The sequence below is a fragment of the Protomyctophum bolini genome (assembly GCF_963924005.1).
Source record: "Protomyctophum bolini genome assembly, chromosome: 24".
In the NCBI taxonomy this organism is placed as follows: Eukaryota; Metazoa; Chordata; class Actinopteri; order Myctophiformes; family Myctophidae; genus Protomyctophum; species Protomyctophum bolini.
The window spans coordinates 27420239-27433118 of NC_137885.1; the positions used below are offsets into that span (position 1 = coordinate 27420239).

General features: G+C 48.2%; 1 protein-coding gene across 1 annotated transcript in view; it reads left to right on the top strand.

The window, feature by feature from the left end:
* LOC308311490 (XK-related protein 6-like) overlaps positions 1-7209 on the top strand; it is a gene marked incomplete at both ends in the record, with an annotated part of 19323 nt that extends 12114 nt beyond the window's left edge. The window contains 3 exons of the mRNA XM_080758180.1: positions 3777-3910; positions 5539-5866; positions 6982-7209. Of these exons, the coding sequence (XP_080614306.1) occupies positions 3777-3910; positions 5539-5866; positions 6982-7209 (690 nt within the window). The remainder of the gene's footprint in view (positions 1-3776; positions 3911-5538; positions 5867-6981) is intronic.
* Between the last annotated feature and the right edge of the window lie 5671 nt (positions 7210-12880).

Consider the following 12880-nt stretch of genomic DNA (forward strand, 5'->3'; position numbering starts at 1 on the left):
AAAGCATAACATGATGCTAACACCAAAATGGGTGCCCGGTCAGAATGGGTTAAAGTAACATTAGTTACTGACAAAACAAAAACAATAGTAGGCTAAGAAAACCAAAAACAGAAAAACAAAAAGAAAAGAAAAACAGCAGAAGCAGAGAAGAGAACGAAACATCTTTTCTTCTTTTATGCCGGGAACAATCGGAGCTTAATTATAACAGGAATTACATTGATTTTATAGTGTTTCATATTTATTAAGTATATTTTGAACAACTTTTTGAATCTGATGAGTGACGTACATCGTTTTAACTCTTTATCTAGACTATTCCAAAGGTCTACCCCCTATTTTAGATATACATCTTGGCTTTTGTGTTGTTCACAAAAGCCTTCCATCAAAGGACATTATTGCGCACAACCGCTGTCTGTCTCTAGGGCCAACAACATCAGGAATCACCCCACCCACCCACACCAGGGACTGTTCACTCTGTTGAATCACCCCACCCACCCACCCACACCAGGGACTGTTCACTCTGTTGAATCACCCCACCCACCCACCCACACCAGGGACTGTTCACTCTGTTGAATCACCCCACCCACCCACCCACACCAGGGACTGTTCACTCTGTTGAATCACCCCACCCACCCACCCACACCAGGGACTGTTCACTCTGTTGAATCACCCCACCCACCCACCCACACCAGGGACTGTTCACTCTGTTGAATCACCCCACCCACCCACCCACACCAGGGACTGTTCACTCTGTTGAATCACCCCACCCACCCACCCACACCAGGGACTGTTCACTCTGTTGAATCACCCCACCCACCCACCCACACCAGGGACTGTTCACTCTGTTGAATCACCCCACCCACCCACCCACACCAGGGACTGTTCACTCTGTTGAATCACCCCACCCACCCACCCACACCAGGGACTGTTCACTCTGTTGAATCACCCCACCCACCCACCCACACCAGGGACTGTTCACTCTGTTGAATGACCCCACCCACCCACCCACACCAGGGACTGTTCACTCTGTTGAATCACCCCACCCACCCACCCACACCAGGGACTGTTCACTCTGTTGAATCACCCCACCCACCCACCCACACCAGGGACTGTTCACTCTGTTGAATGACCCCACCCACCCACCCACACCAGGGACTGTTCACTCTGTTGAATCACCCCACCCACCCACCCACACCAGGGACTGTTCACTCTGTTGAATCACCCCACCCACCCACCCACACCAGGGACTGTTCACTCTGTTGAATCACCCCACCCACCCACCCACACCAGGGACTGTTCACTCTGTTGAATCACCCCACCCACCCACCCACACCAGGGACTGTTCACTCTGTTGAATCACCCCACCCACCCACCCACACCAGGGACTGTTCACTCTGTTGAATCACCCCACCCACCCACCCACACCAGGGACTGTTCACTCTGTTGAATCACCCCACCCACCCACCCACACCAGGGACTGTTCACTCTGTTGAATCACCCCACCCACCCACCCACACCAGGGACTGTTCACTCTGTTGAATGACCCCACCCACCCACCCACACCAGGGACTGTTCACTCTGTTGAATCACCCCACCCACCCACCCACACCAGGGACTGTTCACTCTGTTGAATCACCCCACCCACCCACCCACACCAGGGACTGTTCACTCTGTTGAATCACCCCACCCACCCACCCACACCAGGGACTGTTCACTCTGTTGAATCACCCCACCCACCCACCCACACCAGGGACTGTTCACTCTGTTGAATGACCCCACCCACCCACCCACACCAGGGACTGTTCACTCTGTTGAATGACCCCACCCACCCACCCACACCAGGGACTGTTCACTCTGTTGAATCACCCCACCCACCCACCCACACCAGGGACTGTTCACTCTGTTGAATGACCCCACCCACCCACCCACACCAGGGACTGTTCACTCTGTTGAATCACCCCACCCACCCACCCACACCAGGGACTGTTCACTCTGTTGAATCACCCCACCCACCCACCCACACCAGGGACTGTTCACTCTGTTGAATCACCCCACCCACCCACCCACACCAGGGACTGTTCACTCTGTTGAATCACCCCACCCACCCACCCACACCAGGGACTGTTCACTCTGTTGAATGACCCCACCCACCCACCCACACCAGGGACTGTTCACTCTGTTGAATGACCCCACCCACCCACCCACACCAGGGACTGTTCACTCTGTTGAATCACCCCACCCACCCACCCACACCAGGGACTGTTCACTCTGTTGAATGACCCCACCCACCCACCCACACCAGGGACTGTTCACTCTGTTGAATCACCCCACCCACCCACCCACACCAGGGACTGTTCACTCTGTTGAATCACCCCACCCACCCACCCACACCAGGGACTGTTCACTCTGTTGAATCACCCCACCCACCCACCCACACCAGGGACTGTTCACTCTGTTGAATCACCCCACCCACCCACCCACACCAGGGACTGTTCACTCTGTTGAATCACCCCACCCACCCACCCACACCAGGGACTGTTCACTCTGTTGAATGACCCCACCCACCCACCCACACCAGGGACTGTTCACTCTGTTGAATCACCCCACCCACCCACCCACACCAGGGACTGTTCACTCTGTTGAATCACCCCACCCACCCACCCACACCAGGGACTGTTCACTCTGTTGAATCACCCCACCCACCCACCCACACCAGGGACTGTTCACTCTGTTGAATCACCCCACCCACCCACCCACACCAGGGACTGTTCACTCTGTTGAATCACCCCACCCACCCACCCACACCAGGGACTGTTCACTCTGTTGAATCACCCCACCCACCCACCCACACCAGGGACTGTTCACTCTGTTGAATCACCCCACCCACCCACCCACACCAGGGACTGTTCACTCTGTTGAATCACCCCACCCACCCACCCACACCAGGGACTGTTCACTCTGTTGAATCACCCCACCCACCCACCCACACCAGGGACTGTTCACTCTGTTGAATCACCCCACCCACCCACCCACACCAGGGACTGTTCACTCTGTTGAATCACCCCACCCACCCACCCACACCAGGGACTGTTCACTCTGTTGAATCACCCCACCCACCCACCCACACCAGGGACTGTTCACTCTGTTGAATCACCCCACCCACCCACCCACACCAGGGACTGTTCACTCTGTTGAATCACCCCACCCACCCACCCACACCAGGGACTGTTCACTCTGTTGAATCACCCCACCCACCCACCCACACCAGGGACTGTTCACTCTGTTGAATCACCCCACCCACCCACCCACACCAGGGACTGTTCACTCTGTTGAATCACCCCACCCACCCACCCACACCAGGGACTGTTCACTCTGTTGAATCACCCCACCCACCCACACCAGGGACTGTTCACTGTTTGTCTGTTGTCCTTCTGGCAGAAGGTATCCAAGCATTGGAAGTAAAACCGCAAGATTTTCCAAGAGCTTTTTCCCCCAAGCCATCAGACTGTTAGAACAAGTGCAATATCCCCTAACCTTTCCCCCTATATATGCTGCTATAAGGACTCCTGTTGCAATATCTGTCTCTCTCTCTCAAATGAACTAATGGTGCTTTTTAATTCATTTGTTTTTAAGTGGATTTTAGATTTTAATAGTATTTTAGCTCTCTTTTAACTAGCACATACTAAAAGCCAGTGAAACGACATTTCGTTCTCTTTATATGCATTTTATGTATCTGCTGAATGACAATAAAGCTATCTATCCATCTATCTATCTAAAAGGTGCTGTTCAACATGGTGGTGGGAATCGTCTACATCTTCTGCTGGTTCAACGTCAAGGAGGGAACCACGCGCTACCGCATGGTGGCCTACTACAGCGTGGTGCTGGCCGAGAACACCGTGCTCACCGGCCTCTGGTGAGTAGTACCGGCCGAGAACACCGTGTTCACCGGCCTCTGGTGAGTACTACTACCGACCGCATGGTGGCCTACTACAGCGTGGTGCTGGCCGAGAACACCGTGCTCACCGGCCTCTGGTGAGTACTACCGACCGCATGGTGGGCCTACTACAGCGTGGTGCTGGTCGTTGAGATTGTAGATCTGCTATTTTCAGCATGCAACCCAGCATAAAACTGGATCTCTTGTCCACTAGTCCCTTACTAACATTTTAGTCTAGTTTTTATTTTGTTGACGAAAAATTGTCAGTATGTTTAGTCTTAGTTTTAGTCATCATAGATTCGTTTTTATTTAGTTTTTATTTAGTTTTAGTCAGTGAAAAAAGGTAGTCGACGAACATTTTTCGTCTTAGTTTTAGTCGACGAAAACAACACTGCTACAGCGTGGTGCTGGTGGAGAACACCGTGCTCACCGGCCTCTGGTGAGTGGACGTACAACAACAACGCACGCCATTTTGGAAAGAACGTGTACTGTGTGTTGTTGGGCCCCGCCCCCTCATCCATGTTGTATACTGTACGTCCTTCACAGACCCATTTAACGGCTGATACTAATTTTGATTGATTGATTGATTGAAATATTTATTAACAGCAGAATTACAGCACATTTCAAGCCACAACTCAATACAAAGACTGTTTGGCTTTGTAAAGCATTACACAAGACATTTAGAGACGTACTACAAATAGACACTGTACTGTAGCCAAAGAGAACAGAACAGGAATTCATCAATGATGGAACGGCTCTGTTCCATTCTGGTCAAACAGAGCCAGCGGTGCTGCTGTTCAGTATTTTAGCTGTGACGTGAGCGCCCCCTCCTGAGATACTTCCGGGTCCTACTTTTGTGTCGCTTTTGTGTCCCCATAGAGTTATACTGTGAGGCTCCGTCGGACTAAATCTGAGACGAAAACAACCACGAAAGTCTCATTTTACCGCTTTCCTTTCCTTGCAACAACAAAGCTGCGCTGCTCTCCCAAATCTGGCTGTGACAGGCCGTCTGCCCCACATGGAATACTATCGCCATTTTATTTTATTGTGTCAACTAAATCCTCATTAATGCAAACTAGATTCAACATACTCAAGCCTGCACGCATTCTAAATATGCCCCCGAAATATTTTACCGAGCAAATGGACTGTTGCCACCTTCAATAATAATGATAATAATAGTTTTAATTGTCTCCACATAATATATTTTTATTATCATGGACACTTGTACAAAACATTAATAATTCTACTCAAGTTGGAAGCATTAAGACCCATTTTAACCCTCAATGGCTTACTTTCTGAAAAATAACGTCATTGTAAAAAGATTCACGCCTTTATATATTCTATTTACAATGAGATGCGGACGGGAGCTGGTGCCACTTGGACCCGGACGTAACTTAGCACTACAAAATGACGTCAGACTTAAATACTGAATTGTTTTGATTGATTGATTGATTGACTGTCTGTCTGTCTGTCTGTCCTGTCCTGTCCTGTCCTGTCCTGTCCTGTCCTGTCCTGTCCTGTCCTGTCCTGTCCTGTCCTGTCCTGTCCTGTCCTACTCCTGTCCTGCCTGCCTGTCTGCCCTGTCTGCCTGTCCTGTCCTGTCTCAGGTACGCGTACCGAGACCCGTTGCTGACCGACTCCTACGCCGGCCTGGCGCTCTGCGGCGTCTACCTGTCCTTCGCGGGGGGCGTGGCCATCATGCTGGTCTACTACGGCTTCCTGCACCCGGCCACCGCCCACCTGCACCCCAGCCCCGCCTCCTCCTGCTGCGCGCAGCTCCTCTGGGGCCTGCCGCTGCCCCCCGCCGCCGCGTCGGCCCCGCCCACAGCCCCGCCCACGCCGGCCCACCGCCACCACTACGGCGGCGGCGGCGGCATGACGTCGGACTCGGACTCGGAGGACGCCACGGCCGAGAGCTGCCTGCCCGTCTTCCAGGTATAGAGAGGAACCCCTGTTGGTGTTTTATAACCCGTTCTGCTGACCTGAGATCAGATTCATACGAGGTTTTCCACTGGACACACACTGGTCTGATGATTAACCCATTCTGACCTGAGATCAGATTTAAAAAAAAAATGTCAGTCGTTCTTCGATTTTTCCAAAAATAGCAGAACTACAAGCTTGTAGATCTGCTATTTTTCAATAGCTAAAGCATGACATGATGCTAACACCAAAAGGGGTTCCCGTTCAGAATGGGTTAAAGCACTATGTTTTACTTTAGCTATTAAAAAAATAGCAGACCTATAAAAGCTCGTAGCGCGGCACCGAGTGCCGTGCTACGAGCTTGTATAGGTCTGCTATTTTTGAATAATCTTGAAAATGTGTCACAAATCTTTGAATATATATGCTTTCAGAGTGAACGTTTTTAACTTTAGTCGACTAAAATCGTATGACATTTAGTCGACTAAAACTAGACTAAACACTAGAACATTCCAGGTGACTTAAAATGTGACTAAAACTAAGTGAAAACTATTCAAGAGACTATTATGACTAAAACTAAAATAGAAATTTCCTGCCAAAAACAACACTGCCTCTAAACTGAGATAAGACATCATCAAGGGTTCTTTAAATATATATTTTTTATCCCACGATTTTGTAACCCATTTTTCACACCTGTGTCAATTATCTAATGTGATCCTGGGCTCTACACACCCTCCGCCAAACCTAACCTTAACACATGTCTAACCAATGACTAGTCTAAACTAAGTATGCACCCCCCACCAACCTAGTCCCCATATATGGAGGACATGGGGAGAGCAACGGACTTGAACTCATGCTTCCTTCATGCCTGAGTGTCCAAGTTGATCCTTTACACCCGACAGGGGGGAGTTTCCCTGGTTGGACGTAGCGCGTGGAAGGAACACGTTATTCCAACCAGTTCCTTTCCCCTCCATCAGGCGCCCCGGCTGGCCAGGGGGAGGCAGTTTAGAGACCAGGATTACTGCATGTTTTTTGTGAGGGTACCTACCCTAGGGGACACGGGGAGAACATGCAAACATCATCAAGGGTTCTTGATAAAAGTATAATAATTATTGTCCTCTGTAACCATCAAGGTGCGGTCGATGCCGGCGGCCTCGGCCTCGTCCAATAAGATGGAGGGCCCGCTCATAAAGATCGACATGCCGCGCAAACGCTACCCGGCGTGGGACGCCCACTACGTGGACCGCCGCCTGCGGCGGACCATCAACATCCTGCAGTACATCACGCCGGCCGCCGTGGGCATCCGCTACCGCGACGGACCCTTACTCTACGAACTGCTGCAGTACGAGTCCTCGCTCTGACAACACGCTACCGCTACACGCTACCGCTACACGCTGCCGCTACACGCTACCGCTACACGCTGCCGCGACGGACCCTTACTCTACGAACTGCTGCAGTACGAGTCCTCGCTCTGACAACACGCAACGCAACGCCACGCGGCAGCGCCAGGCGCCGCGCACAAGGCTCGCACACACACACACATACACACACACACACACACATACACACACACACACAAGGCACGCTCGCACGAGCACACACACACACACACGCACGCACGCACGCACACACGTGCACGCACTTGTACTGCAGCTACAGTATGCTTATGGAGGACGTCATTAACCCATTTTGACCCGAGATCAGATTCTAAAAATGTTCTTCTACATCCTGACAGTTTTCTGAAAAAGCTGTGTTTCTGTGTCAGTCGTTCTTCGATTTTTTTCAAAAATAGCAGATCTACAAGCTCGTAGCGCGCCACTCGGTGGCGCGCTATGAGCTTGTAGATCTGCTATTTTTCAATAGCTAAAGCATAACATAGTGCTAACACCATTAACCGTTAACATAATGCCTCAAACACCAAAAAGGGGTTACCGGCGCCCCAACATGGGTTATAATCTTCACGCTGAATCTTATCTCTCGCACGTCCTACGTGCCTAAATTGTGACCGTGAACCAGAAACAGAAACACCCCAATTGTGACTCCTCCTCCTGTAAGTGAAAGAAAGTGAGGCAAAAATGTCCTCACTTTCCATATTTTGTCCTATATGATGTCGTTTATGATGAGGACATTTGGCTCACACGCACACACAAAAGTTAGCAGTACAAGTACACTCCCCCTCACACACGCACGCACACGCACGCACACACACACACACACACACACACACACACACACACGCACACACACACACACACTATATATTCAGTATATGTATATAATGTGTATCTGACTGTATATCTCTCACACTGAAACACACAGATGTGTGCGAGGACACCATGCACACACTGTAACAACAACAGAGCTACAGTAGCTATAGGCACGTAAACGTATATATAGTGCGTTCACATGCAGCGCATTGCGTACAGTACGTACGGTATACCGGAGACTTATTATTATGAAACATGTCCACGGATGAATACATTAATGAGCAGCACACACGCCACGCCACCCACACACAAGCACAATAAATGTACACGGCGGTATATTAGCTGAAAGGCACAAGAGTGATCTCTAACACACACACACACACACACATGCACAACGCCACAACACACACACACACACACACACACACACACACACACACACACACACACACACAACTTTCTCGCAATCATTCGGACTTGCGAGTCCACGGCCATGACTCAAATAGATGCTTCAGCACGAGTCTCTCTCTCTCTCTCTCTCTCTCTCTCTCTCTCTCTCTCTCTCTATTTCTCTCTCTCTCTATTTCTCTCTCTCTCTGTCTCTCTCTCTGTCTCTCTCTCTCCGCCTCTATCTCCGTCTATATCCTTTCTTTCTCTCCGTTCGTTGTCGTTTATGCATCTTTCAGGACCCCGCCGTACGCTGCTGTGAAGAGCAGAACAAAAAATGAGACGGGGGGGGGGGGGGGGGGGGGGGGGTTCAAGACAGAAAAAAACCACAAAAACAACAACAAAAAAGCGCGCGCATTGACGACCGACCGCCCCGCGCCCTCGCTCTTAACCCATTCTGACCTGAGATCAGGATTCATACGAGGTTTCCACTGGACACACACTGGTCTGATTAACCCATTCTGACCTGATATCAGATTCTGAAAATGCCAGTCGTTCTTCGATTTTTCAAAAATAGCAGACCTACAAGCTCGTAGCGCGCCACTCGGGTGCGCGCTACGAGCTTGTAGATCTGCTATTTTTCAATAGCTAAAGCATAACATGACCAAAATGGGTTCCCGTTCAGAATGGGTTAAATTAACTGCATGCTAGCTGTCTTTGCACTATCACAGGTTTTTTTATGTGTTATGTTTTTCCGACACGCAGGACATGGTGTGCATTTGTTTTTAGTTTTTTTATCGTATAGGCATATAGGTATATATATTATATATCTGTCACGTGGTGGCACACACCTTCCATGTTAATGGGGGGGGACCAACACAGGTGTTTCAACTTTGTCTGATTGGCATAGATAGAACTATAATGTTCTTCAAGATTTAAATCGATGTCTCTCACAATTACTTATTGGCGGCGCGTGGCCTCATGGCTGTAATGCATTCATGCTTCTCCACTGTTCCAAAAAGCCAACCCACAAGTGTGTGGTTAATTAATTGTATTTTTATTTTTTACATTTTGTTTTTCTTTCTCTCACACCCCAAGCTGTCAAACTCTGCGGCAGAACAACAAATAATAAACGGTGTGATAATTCCTCCGATAGCAAAAAAAACGACTAACACGCTATTATTGGAACGAGAATGGAACAATTAGAAAACGTTGCAGCTGCTGCGTTGACGCCATGTGACGGCGAGGACAGTAAAGGGACCATCTGGTAAAGATGCAGGAGGGGGATACTTATCACAGCTTCAGATCATTATGCCAAGTTCACGCTTATCCCAAATACCTCTCTCACCACCTGTAGGCCAGGATAATAAAACATTTATTCGTTTTTGCGACGGGCAACTGCTCTTCGTATATCCGGCAGAAAGCTATGCAAGTCTCAGGGAGATATGCTTAGCGTACACGTGCAACACACACACACACACACACACAGACACTGTACACAATATGGCACAAAAAAGCATAGGGTTATAGTCCCTGAAACAGTGGTGATATGATAAGCATATCGAACAGGCCTACACATTGATAATAGCCAAAGGGTTACACACGCTCTCACTCACTCACGCACACGCACGCACGCACACACACACACGCACACACACACACACACACACACACACACACACACGCACACACACTCAAAACATTTCCCTCACGCCTTTGTGATTCGGGAACAATCTTCATAATTATGGTGCTACTGAGTCAAACTGTGTACAGGACGGTTGTTGTATAAATGACCCTGTGTGTGTGCATGATGACTATAGTGTTGTTTGGACACAAGCAGGTTAGCTGTGAAAGTTAGCTTTAATTCAGCATGATGGACGTTTACACTGACTGCACTAAACAGTGCCACTGCTGCTGCTCTTGTGTGAAACAGTGTTTATCAGATTCATACGAGGTTTCCACTGGACACACAATGGTCTGATTAACCCATTCTGACCTGAGATCAGATTCATACGAGGTTTCCACTGGACACACACTGGTCTGATTAACCCATTCTGACCTGAGATCAGATTCTAAAAATGTCAGTCGTTCTTCGATTTTTTCAAAAATAGCAGACCTACAAGCTCGTAGCGCGCCACTCGGTGGGCGCGCTATGACCTTGTAGATCTGCTATTTTTCAATAGCTAAAGCACGACATGATGCCAACACCAAAATGGGGTTCCCGTTCAGAATGGGATAAGGTTGAAGCCAAGGGCAGCTGGGCTGTTTTTTTGTGTGCACTCAGTGTAAAGCTGGGAGAGGTTGAGTTTGCATACTCAACCCTCCCTGTGTTCTTCTGTATCAGATGGTTTAATGTGGGTTAGCATGATGTCACCATGTCGTTGTTGTAATATAGAGAGATCAGAAGCCAAGAAAGACCCGGGGAGAGAAAACAAACAACTTCCGTTCACAGCCATTCATAATTTCGTATTTGTATATGTTTATTTATTCATGTATTTGTTCATTTATATAAATTGAAGCACATGGGGGATCATAGAGATTTTTCAAATAATGCTGTCAACAAATTGCCAGTCAGACGACAAGACAAACAAATATACCGGTATATGTCTTTACAAATAATGCTAACAGTGAAGTCAGGGGTTTTAAAGAGACACAACAGTTTCATTCCTCCTTTGTATAATGTGCCACAATCAGGGTCTTGAAAACACATGAGGCCTGAAGGTTTATTGTCGTGTGTTGGTTGCATGTGTGCGCACGAGTACAGTATTCAATATTGCTTCATATTATGGACCATATTTCTATCTTAAGCCAACGACCCAGAGCAGTGGAACTATATTGTGTCTCATCATCGCTAATTATGAAAAACAAATTCTCCTAGAATTGAAGACCAGACACCACCAGTCAGTTTCTGGTCTCACTCCAGACCAGTTTCTGGTCTCACTCCAGACCAGTTTCTGGTCTCACTCCAAGACCAGTTTCTGGTCTCACTCCAGACCAGTTTCTGGTCTCACTCCAGACCAGTTTCTGGTCTCACTCCAAGACCAGTTTCTGGTCTCACTCCAAGACCAGTTTCTCGGATCAAAGTCCAGTGAAATCCTTTAGAACTGAATTCCCTAAAATTCTGCTAGCGTTTGCTTTCCCCACTGGATTGGTACGTGTTCCGGGATCAATACCATTATTGCTCCAATCTGCTTGGCAAGTTCAATCAATCACCGAAAAGTATTTGTAAAGTGTAATTTTGTGACAATTTGATCCAAGTTTGGATACTAGTATAAGCACAGGGCAGGGCCACAGCAGGTGGATGTAACAGTTATGGAAAAGAGAAGCTACTTTTATTTATTATTTTTGTAGCGGTCCTGCGTTTTATACTGTGTTTGCTGTCCCATGTTCTTCAGCTTGAGAAAAAAAAAGTAGCTTTAGAGATTTTGATGTGCAAAGAAATTACTTTCTTCTTTTTTCTTCTCGTGGTTGGCATTTTGATTGTAAATAACCTTTTAACTGGTAACCTTCCTCTGTTGTGTCTATGTTTGATGGCTTCGCTTTAGACAGCTCTTTTTAAATGTACCGATTAGTCAATGTTCTTTATTAATATCAGGAATGTAAAATGGGGAGAAGAAACAAACCCTAGCTTGACTGGAGACTACTGTGTTTTCGTAGGAGTCTGTGCCATTGTGTCGTTCTGAGTATAAGCACACTGATATTAGGTTTTTGGGTGGGGCGGGTTTACGTTTTGGGATAAGGTTGCCAGACAGCCGAGGCTAAGCTAGAATCTTTGTGAATTTTATTTCTGGGAGTGTGGGGTGTGGGTGTTGGGGGGGGGGGGGGGGGGGGGGGGGGTAGGACAAGGTCAAATGGAAATTGGCTAAGGAATAGCTATCAGGAACAGATATCGTTCGTTGTCACACTGCAAAAACACGACCATCTCAACAAGTATATGTCATAGCTCATAAAGCATCTTATGTTCGTGAATGTATCCAAGATAAAGTTTTACTTTTCACAATCTAGTGGATTTGGGTGATGTTTTGGTTGGGTTTTTTTTACCAGCTCAGTGGCCTTGTTGTGGTTAGAGTGTCCGCCCTGAGACTGGGAGTTCGGGGTTCAAACCCCGGCCGGGTCATACCAAAGACTCTAAAAATGGGACCCAGTGCCTCCCTGCTTGACACTCAGCATCAAGGGTTGGATTTGGGGTATAAGTCCCTGCGACATACTAGCGTCATGTCCAGGGGGTGTACTTGTACACCAAGCTGCCTCACGCTACAGAAACAGGAGATGGGCTCCTGCCCCTATGGGCCTCATGGCTCGGCAAGGCTACTATACTTACTTGGTTGTTTTATGAAGCTTAAAAAAAGAATTCTCTCTGATGTTTTGTTTAAAATTAAAGAGCTTATTGAATATGGTCAGTTTTTGCAGTGCGTACCTCTAGCTACAGACCATGGCA